General features: G+C 37.6%; 1 protein-coding gene across 1 annotated transcript in view; it reads right to left on the bottom strand.

Moving 5' to 3' along the window:
* Window positions 1–525: 525 nt before the first annotated feature.
* The window catches only part of abcb7 (ATP-binding cassette, sub-family B (MDR/TAP), member 7), a 37,779-nt gene continuing 19,089 nt past the window's right edge, over window positions 526–19,215 (bottom strand). Inside the window, exons 10-16 of the mRNA XM_057850789.1 lie at window positions 19,034–19,191; window positions 16,078–16,241; window positions 15,816–15,945; window positions 13,537–13,708; window positions 9,538–9,641; window positions 9,002–9,109; window positions 526–1,798 (exon numbers count right to left, since the gene is read on the bottom strand). Coding sequence (XP_057706772.1) covers window positions 1,580–1,798; window positions 9,002–9,109; window positions 9,538–9,641; window positions 13,537–13,708; window positions 15,816–15,945; window positions 16,078–16,241; window positions 19,034–19,191 — 1,055 coding nt within the window. The 3' untranslated portion in view covers window positions 526–1,579. The remainder of the gene's footprint in view (window positions 1,799–9,001; window positions 9,110–9,537; window positions 9,642–13,536; window positions 13,709–15,815; window positions 15,946–16,077; window positions 16,242–19,033; window positions 19,192–19,215) is intronic.

Genomic DNA, 19,215 nt, shown 5'->3' with positions numbered 1-19,215 from the left:
AAAGCAAAACATGTATTTATCACGTTTTGATGCATCTTTTGGCTTTATAAAAGATACGGGTCTGAATGTTGGGGGGCTTTGGAACGAATTAGGGCATTTACATAGAAAACACGTCACTTCTTAAAGAATTTTCAGGTTAAGAAACTACTTCCAGAACCAATTAATTTCATAGGTAGAGGTATCACTGTACTAATATTCAACGGAAGACCATCACGGATAATGCAGTGTGAATTACAGAAAAATCTGTCAAATCCAAGTTTCAATTTTTTTGTGTTCACCTAACACAAAATAATATTTTTAGAGCTAATTACGTCTATTTATTCAAATGCTTGGTTGAAACAATAAACTTCAGGTTTGTATTGAAACACAAACAGAAATGATTACCTTGAATAATTAGTTTTCTTCTTACCAGTATTGTGCAAAGAGCAAATTGCAAAACAATTTAACTTATTTCCTGGAAAAGTACCAGACAATATTGACTGCTATTATCAACACAGTTCAAGTAATCAAACACAACAAAACGGGTTGATAGAAGAAAATCTTTTCATTTTATTAATAGAAACAATACCATCAGGGATTCGAGCAAAATGTGCGTATCACAAACAAAACAGCCCTCGGAAAATGAGGACATACATGTCAGTTATTTAAATAATAATATTGACGCAAAACTTTCAATGCTTTCTGATCAATTCGCCTAATTAGCTGCAGTTAAAATGACAAAGAAGGCTCTCGTCAAAATAGCTGCATCAAGGCATGGCGACATTACTGCAAAATGTTCCCAGAGGAGGTCTCGTAACGTTGGCTCACACTGTGGTGAAAACCATTCATCATTCATTAGACGCTCCTCGTCGTTCCTGCAGTGTTATTTTTACACCGATGCATCTGTGACATTCTGTTAATTCGCTCGGGAGATAGTTTTGTATGCATTCACCTGTAGTTGATGCATTAATAGGGACAATTGGAATTATTTGAAATTTCACTCGAGTCTGTGACATTTGAGAAATAACTGCATAAATACAAAACCACATTTGAAGAGACAGGTCTGAATTTTCAACACGTATAAATATATATTCAGACACCCTTGTTATAAAATAATCGAGTTAAATTAATCTAAAAAATAATCTCTGAAATCAAGCCATCCCAAGTGTGCCAGTATGAAATCATATGCACATCAATACATGTGCTGTTTTCTGTGAGACGAAGGACGTCAATAACCCATAGATTGAAAACAGAGATAAGGAAGTGGATGTGACCATGTTGTTGAGCAGATGTCTAGCATGCACGTATGTGATACACAAGGTCTCTTCTTCTTGGCTACAATCTGAGGAAAGTGACATATAGCTCTGGACGCAATCCAGTGTCTGTACAGCTCCTCAACTTGGCCAGTGAGAGCTTCTATTCAGATGAGAAGAAGAAGCGGGAGGAAAAGGAAGCATGGCCGCACTACAAGGCTTGGCATGGATGCATACTGGGGCCGCATCCCCCCACTTTCTCCTTCTCAAATACCACGCAGACTGGGGACCCCAGCCTGGGCCATCTGTGTTGGGACGGTGATGCGACTTGGAGATGACAGCTTTCCTCAGCAGGAGCAGTTCCCACAGCCTTTCACACTGTTGAGGATCTCCTCCTGCAGTTTCTTCCTCTCCTCCTCCTTCTGGGAAAGGCGCTCGGGCGGCGGCGTACTGGGCATCTTGTTGCCGCTCAGGATTTTGCTGTTCTGGGTGTTCCACAGGTCGGCGTACAAGCTGCCCGCCGTGCTGAGGAGCGTTTCGTGGTTGCCGCGTTCTTTCACTTTACCCTGTCCCATCGGAACAACAACAACACCAACAGAAAAAGAAACTCATGTTTGCCCAAAACAAAATGGCTGACAACACACACAATCTTAAAAAGATCCTGTAATGAGTACAGTTGTAATAATAATCTATTCATGACCACCAACACTGACCACACAATCTGCAGAGTGCCAGCTCCCCCCTGTAGGATCCCTTACGCCTCCTGAACAACTGTTGCATTTTCTCACACAAAAACACTGACTCACAAACACATACACACACACACGATATGCACGCCTCCCACACAGCCCAACACAAATGAAGGCACCCCCTTCCCCCAGCTCCCATGAGCATGCAGAGGTGTCGGTATTATCTTTAGTGAGCCCGAGATAAGCATGTGACCGCTCGCGCGCTTTTTAATGAGCACCCCGGGCGGTCCTCTGCCAGCGACACCTGCAAACTCCATGGCGACATCACACACAAAACATGCCTCCTCGCCACGACCCTCTGATCCCCGCCATCTGACTCTGGAAACACGGAAACGCACACGCTCTCACTGGGAGCTGTTCAAAAAAGAGCCCCTTATTTCATCAGCACTGGGAAAATGTCACTTGACTGCTGATACCTTTGACATTGATGCTCTTCTAAGACCACAAGTGATTCCAAGCACTACCCTTTACATGTTGCAGTATGTTTCTTTCTTCTCACCTGACTATTCCTTGACAATCCAGGTTCGACAGGGGAGAAGGGATTCCTAACTATAGATAAACCAAATAGAGATCACAAAAAAGGGCCTTAAATACGTAGCCCCGCTAATGTTCTTCAAAAAATAGCTCACCAGTGATGCAAATTGCAATATTTATATGTTGATCCTAATATAGTAAGGATATTTTTCAACGGTAGCCCTTAATCCATACATTGTTTAAAAAACTAAAATTTCCATGGGAATAAAGCTTTTTTTTTTTAACCCCCAAATTTTCTAAATAATATATTTTAGAGCTTTAATTCTGATACTGTGATATTTTTGCTTCAGTTATCATACTGTGAGAAACTGGCATCGTTTGAAAACAAGCAAAGATGTGTTTAGCAGTAAAATGTTGATGCATATATCCTTGGGGACTGAAATAATAACTGTTCAAAACAAACTGTTAAATTCCCCAAATTAGCGGCGATAATCAAGAGAAGGTCATTTAAGTGTCAAACATCATGGAAGATGTGTCAATTGGACTGGTTCTTAATTAACAAATTACACAGTGTTACACTGCATTTTAGCAATAATTTTTTTTCCTAACCCATCCTCCTTTACTGTAATATGCCGAATATAACGCGCACTTTCCCCCCCCCAATATCAACTTGTAAAATCATGGTGCGCATTATACACGGGTACAGGGATGGAGACAGAAATATATATTATATACCGTATTTTTCGGACTATAAGTCGCAGTTTTTTTTCATAGTTTGGCTGGGGGTGCGACTTATACTCTAGAGCGACTTATATGTGAAATTATTAACACATTATTATATCATTTCATATGTTATTTTGGTGTTTTGGAGTGACACTGATGGTTTGGTAAACTTGTAAGCATGTTCTTTATGCTACAGTTATCTGAAAAACTCTTAATAGCTATATTATGTTAACATACCGGCCCCATATCATACTGTACACTTATTCGGCATGTTGTTCTCTATTTTTATTTTAAATTGCGTTTCGAGATGACATATCTGTTCTTTGTGTTGGATTTGATCAAGTAAATTTCCCCCAAAAGTGCGACTTATACTCCGGTGCGACTTATATGTTTTTTTCCTCTTCGTTGGGCATTTTATGGCTGGTGCGACTTATACTCAGGCGCGACTTAGAGTCCGAAAAATACGGTATACATAAAGACCGATTTTTTTTATTTACACGGCCATGTTTTGTTGAAGAAAACGTATGCGGCGATCCGTTGCAGACCATTACGGTACATGACGTCACCATTTTGTTTCGGTAATACTTCACTCTGATTGGTCGAATGATTTCGTCTGTGTTAAATTCTGTTTTTTTCACTCTTAATAAAGCACAGAATTTAGTTTCTTGAACTCATTTGAGTCAACGTTTATTGCAACTCGGACCATAACAAACGTAACACAACACAGACTTCCTGTGTCCGTCAATTATATCTGTCCCTCGGGAAACTCAAACCCAAATAACAATAGTTCCTCTCGTTAGTCAACAGCGATGCGCTCGTTCCGATTTCCGACTTCAGTCCTCACTTTTATTTTAACGTATCAATCCATGGAAGAAACATTTATTCATCATGATGAAAGGAGCAAGTTATACATCAGCCTTTAAAAGAAAACTCACATCTGTTGTTTTCTCCTGGATTCTGGTAAGTTGGAGAAGTTGTCAGATCATATTATTACCGTGCATATTGTCAGTTTATGCCAATGTTTTGAACTACCAATGTGCTATGCTTGTGCTGTGTTTCACCAGTCAGTAAAATGACATTTCTGTATCTGTACACAAGCTCTGTTTTCTTGTATTCTTCTATTTATTGGTGCTAAAATTACGGTGCGCATTATACACGAGTACAATAATTTTCCCTAAATTTTACAAGTAAATTTGGGGTGCGCGTTATACACAGGTGCGCCTTATATTCGGGAAATTACAGTAATTGTTTTTGCACTTGGGGTTAAAGCTCTAATATGAAAGTATTGTTTTGGTGCCTTTTTGAAGCATATTTTTGTCAACAAACTATGCCTTTTTTTTTTTTTTTTTTTTTTAATGAATTTCATTTAGAAGCAGAGAGTGGGTTGCAGTATGCAGTGGAGCGGTATGGCGTATTAAACTTGACGGAAAGGATACCATTATTATAATTGGCAAAATGCTACCACTTGTAACTTAGAGAAACCCCACAGGCTGAATACCTATCCAGCTATAACTTTAGCTACTTAGTAACGTTATGTCATGTGTTCTGTCAGATTTTGCTCCCGAAGCTTCTGTGGCGATGAATAAGCAGTCTTTTACATTCAGTTGGATTGTCAATATTATCCAGAGGTGCTAAATAAACAACTTACATCATAAACATACATGTGCAACATGAATACGGCGTAAATAAATGCTCAAGACGTTGACGGTGAGGGAGAAGCATGCAGTCGAGTTGACCACAGCCAAATGCTAGGATGTGAGTGAGGAGAACTTTCCTTCGTGTGCATCCGTGACCAAACGTCAGTACATATTCCATTCTTTATAGAAGGTCTGTGGTGGTTTCTTATGACTTTCAGTGCTGGGGTCTTGACATCTTAGATTAGTTATATTTTATTCTATTTATGTAGTGAGAGGTAGAGCAGGGCGGTAAACCGAAAATTTACCGTCACCGAAATTCTTAACGATGACCGACGTAATTTTGACCATGTCGGTAAATACGGTAAATTAATAAAACAAGAAAATATAGTCTTTTCATCCCGCTTTGATTCTGTGTTGTTCGTCTATGTTCATTCCCCCTTAAGAAAGCAGTGAATGTGCTTACGTAGGGAGTCACGTGATCATCAGGAAGCCAATCAAACAAAAGCCCGGTAAGCTAACGCTAGCAGCTAACGCTACAAGCAAAACGTGATGGAGTGTGGCTTAAGGGAGGTTCACCAAACTTTCAACCGACATTTAGTAGACTCTTGGTGGCATCCAGACGGGCTTTCACCCGCTGTCCTCCTTTGTTCTCACGATTTCCGGAGATGGTGCTTTCAGTGCTTTCTACTGGTAGCCAGGCTAACGCTAGCTAGCGGCTAACGCTACAAATGAACGTTATGGAGTCGGATAGCGGCTCTAACCTTGTCGAAACGGCTGAACTTAATGAGTGGATTGGGCACGGACGGCATCTAGCAATTACTATGTGGCGTTATTTTGTATCTGTCTGTGTGTGATTCCTCTGATAGCTTTTGTGATGGTAAAGCATTCAGCATAAAGTACAATCCAACGGCAAAAGTTATAAGAGAAATGGCCCCAGCTATTTTTATTGTGCGTGCATTTATTAAAAAATGCACTGGGGGGAAAAAAACCCTTAAACCATAAAGTAAACACTTGTATTTAATAATTATGTCACAGCAGCCATTAACAATAAGTTGTCTTTTTGAAGTGTACTGTTCAAGCTGCAAGTCATTTGTGTTACAATTACATGTTTGCACAGGCATATTGATTTTGACAATGTACATTGTTCAAGTCATACACGCTGTTATAAATGTTCATACTTGAATTCTTATTGCTTACAATACATTTTTATAAACTTAATGTTTAGACTGCATGTACAATTGTTAAATACAGTATATCAAATTGAATGCTGGTAAATAAATCAACAAGAAATAGTTAATCTGTATTTCATGCATTGATTCAGATTTTCAAATTATATAACAGTCCGCTTGGGCGAATTTATCGCCATTTATCATTATCGAGATAAATCTGCTCAATTTATCGTGATACATGTTTAAGGCCATATCGCCCAGCCCTAGTGAGAGGCGAGTAAACTATGTTTCTACTACATGCAATCAAATATTTTTTTTACATATCGATCTTTAACTTACCTTTGAGCAAACATAGGTTTCCTTGCTTATTGTTGTGACATTCAGTTTAGGGCTGCAGCTATCGAATATTTTAGTAATCGCGTATTTGACTGAAAATTCTATCGATTAATCGAGTAATCGGATAAAACGTATTTTTTAGGTAAACAACAATTATAAATATGCATGAGAAAGAAGAAGACATTTCAACTAATATTGAACTATTTTCAGTCAATCAATGTCTATTTTCAATGTACATTGTTGAAAACAGCCAACAATTGCATCTCAGATATGACTAGAAAAAAAAGACTAATTCACTAATTTCACTCAAAAAACTTTTAGATCTTATAAACAAAAACTTATTTTTACTTATTTAAACGTATTTACTTATTTAAACTTAACAACAATTTATTTCTTACCTGAAAATGTCCTTACGCTAGATAACACACATCACTTAAAAGTTGGGTTTTTTTCCCCAAGTGTTTTAACGGAATTTCCATTTGTGTCGAGCGATTTTTAAGTTTGAGTTAAGTTTTAAGTTAGTCTTAACTCCTGATAGGATTCTGAGTTTTGGCAGTGTTCAAAATAAATGTATGATACCTGCTGTATTGGACCACATTAGGCACCAGTGCTACTAGGTGTTTTATTAGGCTCGAGCATTTACGTCACAGCAGCACGGGATCGTGCGAGATTTGCGACAACGCAGCCATTGCGGAAGCACGTCTGCATCACGGGACATTTAAACTTAACGGCAAATATAATTGAACTACGAGTGCCAAAGATGGAAAAATGTAGAGAAAACTTGCCAGTTCGATACAGAGACAAACTTGTTACCACGGCGAAGGACAGATATGTGAGCAATTTTAAGGATGTGAACAATGTTGACCCTCACGAGCAAGCCGAACACAAATGGAATAAAGATGTCGACAAGCTTCCACCACTACGCGAAATGGACATCATGCTGTATTTAGTGTTTGGTGTATGTTACTACACTCATCAGCAATTCCGAAACTACAAATCGCTACAAAGCTACGAACAGTTTTGCTGCGGATGGGTGCAGGATCTTCACATTATGACCATAGCAAACGGCAACACCATCTTTCTAGCTAGCAAAGGTAGGCAATGTGTGTTTACATTAGTCTGTGACCACGGATGTACAAATTTTTTGTTGCATAAAATGTAGCCTGTGTACAAATTCTTTGCCACTCTCTCACGTCAAAATATTACAGCTTTTTCATTTAGCAACGACAGGAATTATGTCTTATGAAGACAATGCACATGTATGCATGCTAGTTGTTTAGCTGTAGCTATAGCTAACAACAGGCCGACTTAGGGCGTAAAGTTACTGAAATTTGCGTAAACAAACGAAATTAACTTACCGGAGTGGAAGTGCATAGAGCAAACTCAGTGTGTAACTGGAGAATCAAACGTTATGCCCTTCCTTCTGATCGAGGCCACCCATGCCATTCTTCGACGTTTGGTAAGTTCAGATATGAGCTTTCCCTCGCCTTTTCTCCATGTAGGGATCCGGAAGAAACTCAATGGTGTTCCGTCGAGCTGTACATTCTCCTTTCTATTCGATCGGTTGTTCCAATTCTTTACCGCACAAGAATTTCCAACCATTTTTAAAGAGCGACCTGTGTTGAAATGCCTCAGTTTATGTTTCTCGCTTCCACAATGGCGATAGCGGCGGAAACCTCGCGAGTGCCACGTCATACGCTCGAGCCTAATTCAATAACTACTTAGCTAAAATGACAGTTAGCTTAATTATGTTTTTATTTTACACCCTCATAACTCTACAGTGCTGAGTTTTTATGGATTAAACAAAGCCTGTATGTAAGACACGTTAGCCACGCATCGACAGTGGTCATAATTAATAGAAACCTAGCCTTCCACAGGGCTAACGTTACGTGACCAAGGGACAGTAACGTCTTATTAACATCTTATTTATTAGCCCTGAGAAGTCTACTGCTTTAAGATGGCGGCTGTTTACTAATGCCGCCGAGTCTGTCATTTCTCATCTAGTTCTGTATACATGTGATACTGTATCTATGAGACGCATCAGACGCTACCTGCTACCACCGTAGCATCATGCGGGCGTAGTTTTTAGCAACGTCGGCATAGTTTGTAGCGGCTGTCGGCTGCAGTCAGGCATTATTGCTTATTCCTCTACGCACGTGACGTCAGCGCGTTGTCCCACATTAAAAGTAGTCCAGGCAAAACGTGATGCTTAGAGCTGCCAAAATTAAATGATTCCTCGAGGCGAATAAAACTACTCGGATCAATTTTTAAACTCAGGTTACTCGAGTATTCGTTTCAGCTCTAATTCAAGTTGTTTATTTGGTCGATGACAGACCCTTATCCATAGGTTGCATTTGGTGAGCTTTCTTTTAGGCTTTGAAAAAGGCACACAAAAAAATCCTCCCCCCAGTCTTTCAGGGTATCTGGTGTCGGAATTACAGGTACCCTACGCACAGCATTAAAAATTGCAAAAACCTGATGGTTAAAGGTAGAAAAAAGATGTTTTAAGTCCTGACCACACAGTACATTTCTATGCAACTGATTCTGATTTGGGGGCGTGGCTCAGCGATAGGTCCATTGCAATAATGATTCCAAAAAGTATTTTTATGCTTATTGTTCAATAGAAATGACACACTAATTTGGAAAATGAAAGGGGAGAAAGTAAATAAATGAAGGTGTACCTCACTAAGCACAATGATCTCATCGGCGTCTACAACAGTGGAAAGCCTGTGAGCGATGAACACTGACGTCCTGTCTTTCACCATCTCCTTCATTGCACTCAAGATGTTCTGAAAGAACAAGTATCATTTCTTCGTTTAGTAATCTGAAAGCTTTCCAAAAACAACACATGAAAAGATACTAGAGATGCAATTCCTTCACAACAAATACAACTCGGCATTAGCTCTCATATGTTAATTCAAAAACACACGCAGCAAAACTAAATCTTAATTAACATGGTCTCCGGTGCCGCTCTTTACTCTCAAAAGCAGAAATGGAGCGCTGAACTTTCTCATTAAATGTAACATTTACAAAGACTGAGGGGGTTTAAGCCGAGCTGGAGCTTAAGGAAGAGGAAACAGCGGCAGGTGGCAAGGGGGAATATGTGCACTGGTGTGTGAATGAGGGGGGTGGGTGTCACAGTGATGCAGAATTATCATGTGAACCTTTGGCAGGTGACTGAGTGGGTGTTTGTTCTGTTAAATATGTATGCCTGTACCTCTTCTGTGATGGAGTCCAGAGATGATGTGGCCTCATCATACAGGAGAATGGGTGTATTCTTCAGTATTGCACGGGCAATGGCGACACGCTGCTTTTCCCCGCCTGAAACCAAACAATGGATGCCATGAAACAATGCAAACAGACCTCAGCAGGTAGGTACGGAATTAGGAGCGAAAGGTCTCCCCCTGCCCTCATCGGATAATCACCTCAAGCAGAGTAAAAACACAGCGCAGCAACAATTCAGCATGACGGGTACAAGAAGACTTTTATTTAATTGTGAAGAAAAATCAGCAGGAGACGTTGACTCTGCGTCTGACTCAGCCTTTGTTACATACAAGCTGTGTGTGGCCTTTTGAATATAAGCAGCTTTTAGCGACATTATAAAACACCGTCAGCAATAGGGGATGTCAAAGAAGTAAGTTGGAAGCCCAGACTGCCACCAGAGTATTGTTCACTTTGTCAAACTAAGATTAATATAACAATTCGCTACATGTGAAAATGGAAAGGGAATCGCACATGGAATAGAGGGAGTTTAGTTCATTACAAAAGGGTTTGATGGGGTTGAAGTCAAGCCTCAAAAGTTCCACAACACCAAACTCAAGAATGCCCTAATGCAGAGGTGTCAAACTTGCAGCCTGGGGCCAGATTAGGCAATCCGCATCATTTTGTGTGGCCTGCGTAAGTCAATCATTTGCTTCAACTTCATCTTTTTGAGAAAATTACAATTCTCTCGTACTCAATGAAAGAAAAAAAATATATATATATACATATATATATATATATATATATATATATATATATATATATATATTCTTTTTTAAAAAATTTATTTAAAATAAACATTTTTTTTAATTCCAAAAATAAAATAATATTTACTATGTATTTCTTTTTAGTTTGTTACGGAAAAATTTAAAAGTAAATTAAAAAAAAGAATGTTCACCATTTTCTTTTTTGCTTTTATTTATTCTATTTTTTAAAGATCAAATGAATTACAAATAAAAAGAATACTGGTTTTCCCTTGTTATAATTAAAACACCTGCTAAAAAAAGAGAATATTTGTTATCAGTTTATTATATATTATTATTAATATTTGTTCTGTTTCCTCCCTTTTCCCTTTTTTTTTTTTTTTTTTTTTTTTGATCGAACAAAAAAATCAAATAACCCAAAGGAGCACTCTCAGAGCCTATGCAGCTACCCTGTAAATTTGAGTTAAATAGGTTAATCTGTTACCAGGTTATCACAAAATTATTCTTTCTGACCTCTGTGATCCTTGATCTCATTACCCCAAAATTTATTCACTTCCTCCGGTTTATATTACATACATACTCTGAATTTTTTTATACTAACCCCTTTATCCGTTCTTTAGTTATCTTGAACACAAACATACAACGATACAGAACCGAATACATAAACTGCTCCTTCTGTATGTTTCTTTCAAAAGGTTTGGAAAAGATGTTTTCAACAATCTTTTAGGTCAACAGTGCTTCTAAATGATTCATCGACTATCAAAATAGTTGTCGATTCGGTTGCTAATTGATAAGTGTAGATTAGTTAATTCATCGTGGCAGCCTCAGTGGGAAGAAATAATGACCATCAGAAGAACACTAACTACAATCAGGCCTGCGAAAAAGATGAGTTTCGTATCTCTGCCCTAATGTATCATGCTTTGTATACTAGGGGCGTGACAATATGTCGAAATGGTGATGTATCGCGATAATTTGAATCCCAAAAGGTTATCAATTTACTCCCACCAACAATCAATATATTAAAAAAAAAAAACGTTTCAATGTGCAAAAAAACAAAAACAAAAAAAAGAAACAAACAGGTTGCTACCAAAATCTTTTACAATAACAGTGTCCGTGTTAGCTAACTGGCTGCCATTGACAGCGCTAGACGTCCAATCCATTTTGATAGGGAGTGTCAAAGATAGACTGGATGTCTACCGTCATCAATGGCACTGAAACAGAGCATCCACAGCCAGTCTTCGTGTTTTTGGGGGGGCATAAATAGGTCACTTCATGTTCATTTTTGGGCATTTACAGGTCACTTCCTGTTGATTTTGAGTCACTTCCTATTCATTTGGGCACAATCTAGGGTCACTTGCTGTTCAGTAACCTAAAGTCAACAGGAAGTGATCTGTATACTCCCTAAAATCAACGAGAAATGACCCGAAGCGATCTGTAAATGCCCTAAAACCAACAGGAAATGACCCAGAAATGCCGATTAATCTAAAGAAAGTATAGAAGAAATATATTTATATTGTAGAATGATTTCCTGACTCCATATACTCCATTGTTGTATCACCATATCGTGAGATTATAGTTATCGTGAGCCTTGGATCGCAAATCTTATGGTATAGTGAGGTACCCAGAGGTTCAAGGAGGAAAGAGCCTACACCAAACTGTTACCACCGCCGTCCCAAACAAACCAATTGTACAAAAATGTCTTCGTACTAATATTAAAAAGGAACAAACTTATCTAAACCAGCCCCTGATAATTATTTTAAGAGTTGGGTCTCTCAAAGCTTCTTAAGAAAGGGCAAGTGTACAACTGGAAAGTAAAAATAAATGTCTTTTAAAAACCACGACAAATTGAAGTAATTAAAAACAAAAATAGGAAGGTCATAAACTTGTAACAAAAACATGCTGTTGTCAACCCGTTTAAATGCCGAGAGTGTGTCGATGTGCGCAGTTATGAATGACCTTAATTTTTAAGGACTTTAATAAACATTTTAATTTGTTTTTTTAAGCTCGTGTTGTTGCACATTTTTCCCTTCAAACTACTAGTTATTATGAAATCAGATTACAGTTTCAAAGCAATAGCTAGAAATATAAACACAATACCGTAACATATTGAAATAGTTTTTGGCAAATGTTTGCTTTTAACTAGAGATGACCCGATCATTGGCATCCCGATCGATCGGGACCAATCACGTCATTTTCAAAGTATCGGAATCGGCAAAAAAATATCAGCCATGCCTTTTTTTAATATATATATATATTTTAATTAAATCGTTTTCTAATTGTATTTCATGTTACAAACATAATATGTTACACTCATCCAGAGTCTTTAGTTTAGGCTTAAGGTAGGGTTATCAAATTTATCCTGATAACGGTGGTAATTAATTTTTAAAAAAATGTATCACGTTCAAATATTTAACGCAATTAAAGCATGCGCTGCACGACCCACTCACGCATTGTCGCGCTCAATCTGTAATGGCGCCGTGTTACCTATATAGAGAGATAAAAGGCAGCGTAAAATGAGTAGAGTGAATTTTGGCAGCCTTTTTTTAATTGGCTAAAGCCTTACAATCCCTCTCCCTATGATTAGAAATATCATGGGAAGCAATGTGGGGAAGCAAGGTAGCAATTGATCTTTTTCTTAACACCTTCTGTTATTTCCCAACGCAGAGAAGATATATCAATTGGTAGCACTACCCACAGTCATGGTTCCACTTCCCATCATGCATTTGGGCATGGCTACAGTATCATTTACTGAAAGCTCAACAAATACACTAGATGGCAATATTTAGCCACAATATACAAAGTCACATTTATCCTTTAAGAATTACAAGTCTTTCTATCCGTGGATCCCTCTCACAGAAAGAATGTTAATAATATAAATGCCATCTTGAGGATTTATTGTCATAATAAACAAACACAGTACTTATGTACTGTATGTTGAATGTATATTTTCGTCCGAGTTTTATTCATTTTTTTCTTAATGCATTACCAAAATGTATATGCTCGGGAAAAATTATCGGGAATGATTGGAATTGAATCGGGAGCAAAAAAAAAAAAGCAATCGGATCGGGAAATATCGAGTGCGGCATATACTCAAACTAAAACGATCGGGATCGGATCGGGAGCAAAAAAACATGATCGAAACAACCCTACTTTTAATTGGTCTACATAACATTACGTTTGATATCTATTTTCCAAGTTATAGGCAGTTTTGAACACAGGAAAAAAAACAACAGGCATTTAGTGAAGCAAACCTGACAGCTTGAGTCCTCGCTCTCCGACTTGAGTGTCATAACCATGTGGCATCCTGAGGATGGCGTCATGGATGCCTGCAAGACGAGCTACACGGTAAACATCTTCCGGTGTCGCGTTGATGTTCCCATACTGCAAGTTGTAGAAGATGGTATTGTGGAACAGAACGGCATCCTGACAGCAGTGAGAAAGGAAGAGAAAAAGTCTCAAAGAATGTCGTTACTGTTGCAGCGATGGAAACTGAACACTGTAAATGCGGAGACAAAAGTAAAAGGGAGAAAGAGTAATATACCAATGACAATAACCTTGCGCTATCTGTTCAGATTAGCTTGTGAACACAATGCAGGGAAAACTAAGTGGAATTGGAACAGAATGTTGAAGTTTAACATGTATAAACGAGAGAGAAAACTACATTTCAATAATGTGTGTAAAACATAAAAGATCCTATAGAAATATTTCAGGGATGTGTTCAGGTAGATACCGTATTGGTCCGAATATAAGACTGTGTTTTTTGCATTTAAATAAAACTGAAAAAGTCGGGGTCGTCTTATATTCGCGGTCTAGACATTATACCCATTCATGATACTAGATGTGCCAGATATCACTGAAGCGATGTTCTGTCATGACAGATTTCAGCTACTCTCAATTTTAACCAGTTTGCATTATTTTATTGCAATGTTTTTCCTTATTCAGAATTGTTTCAAGACTACAGTTACAGTTAGACTTCACTTTGATGGTTAATGCAGTTAGTGCAATTTTGTTGTTTTATCACAATAGATTGGCTTATTTACATTTCAAAAACCAGAAGCCATTCATTTACAAATGTGATTGCACTTTAGTTTACATATTTAAATGTTTAAATATTAAGATTTGAATGAGGCAAAATAACATGCTTTTTCTCTCAAATATATTGTTATAATCATTTTGTTTTAGATGTACTGTAATTATTTTCTGTATAAAAATTAATTTGGTGTTCAAAAAGTCTTTTTTTCAAACTTGAGTCTTGAAAAAGAGGGGGTCGTCTTATAATCAGGGGCATCTTATATTTGGGCCAATATGGTATTTGCTAATTAATGTATATGCAAATTAAGGTAAATATACTACTGAACTGTTTTCTCCATTTAAGTTTACTGGATTTTTTTTTTTTTTTATATAAAACAGCACCCTGTTATGGATTACCCCTCCCCCACCTCATAAGAACTTGAGCAACTATTGTTTTCATAGTCCATGAAAATAGGACTTCCAGCGCATTTGCAAGCCTCATTTTATATAAAGCAGTGTTGTTTTCGTCAACGAGGAATATAACAAATATTTCGTCAAAGAACAACTGCTGAAAACGTGTTTTGGGAGACCAAAACATAATGAGACCAATGCCAGTTTTCATCTGACGAGACGAGAACGAGACGAAAATGCACAATAGTTTCGGTCAAATGTTCACAACGTGTGACATTTTAATGTGTAGTTAGCATGCATCGTAGCATTGCCTGGTTGTGTAAATTATGTGACGTGCTGCTGCTCTCCAGTCTCCAGGTTTGCACACACGGTAATATTTTTTTTCTTATCTTGGCCAGAGAGAATATGCAATGTTGCTTTAGCCTTTAAAAGGTCTGTGCTGAGCGATCATCAAACACTAAATGTAACTCGTAGTGTTAGTGTAGCATTCGCGTTAGCATTAGACTAATGCTAACGGCATTGGTAGGTGGGTCCAGGTGGGTATAATTCGTTGAAAATTATGTCCCGTTTTCCTGTTGAGTGTGTATTATCACCAAGTTGGCTGATGTACTTTTTTCCTGCTGAGTGTTTATTATCACCAAGTTGGTGTTGGCCTTGTAGAGGCTACAAGATGTGCTCGTCTATCATTGTTCATTCGAAATAATTGGAAAGCTTTATTTATTTTTGGAGTAAAATGTTTTTACTTTTATGGACGAAAACATTTCAAGTAAACCAACTAAAACTAAACTAAATTAGTCTTGAGTTTTACGCCACCAAAAACTAGACTAATACAAACACATTTTGAGATGAATAAAACATGACTAAGACTAATACTGTAAGTATTATAGTCCAAAAGACTAGGACAAAAATTAAAAGGGCTGCCAAAAACAACAGTGATATAAAGTAATTGGCTTAACTTGTTAGCCATTCAAATCTGGCAGGGATGCTAATGGCACTTTTCTCCATGGTGTGCTAAATTTACAATTCAATTTTTGCATTACAGAGACTTTAAGTGGAATGGATGAAGGTAATTTCCATTGTCTTTGTGTTGCGCTCATGCATTCCAAACCTGTGGTACGACCCCCAAAGCCTTCCTCAAGCTCTCAAGGCTGACGTCTCTGATGTTCTGCCCACCAATGTAGATGTTTCCCCGCTGGGGCTCATAGAAGCGGAACAGCAGCCGCACAATTGTGCTCTTCCTGAAAGCAGAGATGGGACCAATCAGCGACAGTGGCATTCTTACACTCTAGTGATGACAGCAGTGGAGACTGTCAGTGCATACAATTGTGGAACCTGGTAAAAGGTTTGACCGTGTATTCCTGCTGGCTTACCCAGAGCCACTGCCACCGACTATAGCCACCTTCTTCCCAGCAGGCACCTCAAAAGTCACCCCATTGAGGACTTTCTGACCTTCAAGGTACTCAAAATATACATCTTCAAAGCGAATGGTGGACTCCAGTGGTGTGACGCTTAAAGGTGGGGCCAGATCCTTCTCCTGAATAAAATCACAAAGTTCATTGGTGATGAAATAGATTTTCCATGAGGAATTTACCCATACCGATTTTTGTTATTTTAAACCTTATCCGATTTTTGAGATATATTTTGCTGATACCTATATTTTTAGACCATTAAAAATAATGCAAAAAAATAATAAAACCAGTATGAACGATATGCTTTTTGTTTTGGTTTACAAAATTAACTACCGGTATATGTCAACAAAATCTTACTTATTTATATAGCCCTTTACAAAACCTGAGAGTTCCTGAAAGTGCTTTACACGATTCATGATAAATAAGAGGCAGGAAAGTGCTATACAATAAAAACAAATAAACAGTACATCACGCTAAAAGTCATTACAACAAATAATAAACTATCTGATCACATTTAAAACCCTAAGAACCAGGCTACAAACAAACTTTCCCTGCCATCAAGAATACATTAAATAATATATAAATCAGAATTTTTTTCATTTTTAATTGAAAAAGGGAGAAATGACAAAATATTCTATTTTAATTTTGTTTTATACAAAAAATTGATATACAGTAAATATTATTTTTATATATTTCATATTAAAAAAAAACAAAAAACGAACATTTCTTTAAAAAACTGAGAAATAAACCTAAAAAAATAAATAAATAAAAACCAAAGAGGAAAAGACCTAAATACCGTTATCTTTTTGAACAAAAAATATTTTTGGAAAAATTTAAAAAGAGAAAAAGAGTAAATACTCTCTTATTTCTGTAGTCTTTGATCTTTCATTGAGGGATGAAAAAAAGAGTTATTTCAAATTAATGATAGCGAAATAACATAAAATCGATACACATGATTCACTTTTGCTGGCCACACAAAATGACATAGCGAGCCAGATCTGCCAACCAGGCCTTGGTTCGACTCATGTGCATTAGACATACGGTACTTTATTCAACGCAACACCTTGTAAAGATGAATAATGGTGAAGAAGAAAGTTAGAAAATGATCTTAAGTATTCTTTTAAAGAAAAGAAGATTTTTGAGTCTTCGTGATGGCTGACAGATCAATAAGCATGAAAACCTTAGGTACACAATGGGCTCAGCTCTCAGCATAGCATTGATATAAAGCCAAGGTCACTTGCCAATAAAGCCCTGTCCTCATAGAGAGACTGAAAGCCTCTTCTGCACAAACTAATAGCAACATAATCACCCGAAAGCCTGTAGTAAAGGCAGAGTGTAAAACGCTCCTTCTTTTTCCATTAGAGTTAAAAACCTTCCAAAAACTCAGGGCTGTTGGTAGCCAAATTGTAAATAAAACATAAATGACGGTACAACAACCCTCTGCCAATTAATACAAACAACTCACAGTCCATTAGAACAAACAAATTAGGACGTCACCCCTCCCACATGAAGAAAAGAAAAATGTATTTTGGAGTGTTGTTAAAAGGGTGGGGTGGATTATTTTAAGTACATAATGAAAGTGTTCAAAAGAATGCATTATGTGTTCGGTCAATAATGGCCTGCTGGGCTGCGCCATTCTCTGAGGAATCACATACAAGAGCAGTGCTGATGAATCAAACATAAGAATCATGATTACTGTTGCAATTACAGCCCGGACACCTCCATAGCGCTGAGACGGCCAGGCAGCAGGCACGAATTTTGCACTTAAGTGGAAGCCACTAGCGCGAGATGTGCTGTCAAGACGTTTCATAAAAATAACTGACAGCCACTCAAACGGGAGGGGGAAAAAAAGGGTGTGCCTGTTTAAATCAAATCTGCATGGATGGTGTGTAAACGGTAAACATTTATGTATTTTAAGTGCACTGAGAAGTTGGAACGTGCCAGGATTGCAAAAAGACAAGTCAAAAAGGTTTGAAGGCTCCTCAAAGCTTTTCTGAAATCAAATGTACGTAAGTACTTCTGAAGAACTTTCAAAAGCAATGTCCAAGTTCATCCAGCATCTTTCAGCAATGCTTAATTGTGTTGTACAACTTTTTACTACTATGTTATTACCCATTTTGATTTCACAATAGTGCCAAAGGAGGAGAAAAAAAACTATCAAGACAGAGAGTATGAATGTACCGTTAGGTTTTATTTCAATTCAGGTCAGTGCGGTAGTATCTGCCAAAAATGACAATATTAAAAAGTGGAGTCGATACAAGCATACAATTCATGTCCATCACTCAAATGCTACACAAACATACTGTATTGCAGTGGTTCTCAAAGTGTGGCCTGAATTGGATGTTCAAATTATCCTTTTTTAACACACTACAGTGCAAGTTCAGCAGTGTTTAACTCAAACCACAAACGATTCACATTTAATGTGTTAGAACGTTTTTTTTCCCTAAAGACATCAGGAATAGCTTTTAAATACTGTATAATGCTATTTAACGCAATCCATAACCCTTCATAGGGTAAGTGACTATTTTTGGTAATTAACACTTAAAGGGCTGCAACAAGAAGCAATTGTCAGAGGATCTCAACATTTGAAAAATAAGGTCTTAATGGAACTTTTTTCAAATTTGTAAAAAAAAAAAAAAAAAAAAAAATCAAAATGAATGTGCTCTAATTAAATATCTATAACCCTTGCTAAATCCTGATTTTTTTTCTTCATTGAACCTGCCGATGCATGTGTTGACTTGGATCCATTAATTCTTTTGAGAAAATTCAAAATTCTGAATTGGTTTCAAAGCAAAGACCTTGTCAGAATTATTTTTTTTTAAAAAAGAAAAAAGAAAGAAAGAAAAGGAAAAAATATGTCTTGTGAATGAAATAAGCAATGTACAGAAAAAAATATCAAACTGACACTGTTAGTTACCTTGATCTTGGTGTCAATACTGAGCAGCGTGAAAAGCGTGTTCATGTCTATAAGGGCCTGCCGGGTCTCTCTGTACACTGTGCCCAGAAAGTTGAGAGGAAGAGAGAGCTGGAAGAGCAGGCCATTCACCATCACCAGGTCACCCACCGTCATTGTACCTAAACGGCAGCAGCACAGATAAA

Source organism: Corythoichthys intestinalis, chromosome 11 (genome assembly GCF_030265065.1).
Source record: "Corythoichthys intestinalis isolate RoL2023-P3 chromosome 11, ASM3026506v1, whole genome shotgun sequence".
Classification (NCBI taxonomy): Eukaryota; Metazoa; Chordata; class Actinopteri; order Syngnathiformes; family Syngnathidae; genus Corythoichthys; species Corythoichthys intestinalis.
The sequence above is the reverse complement of the archived record's forward strand: the minus strand, read 5'-3'. Positions and strand labels throughout refer to the sequence as shown.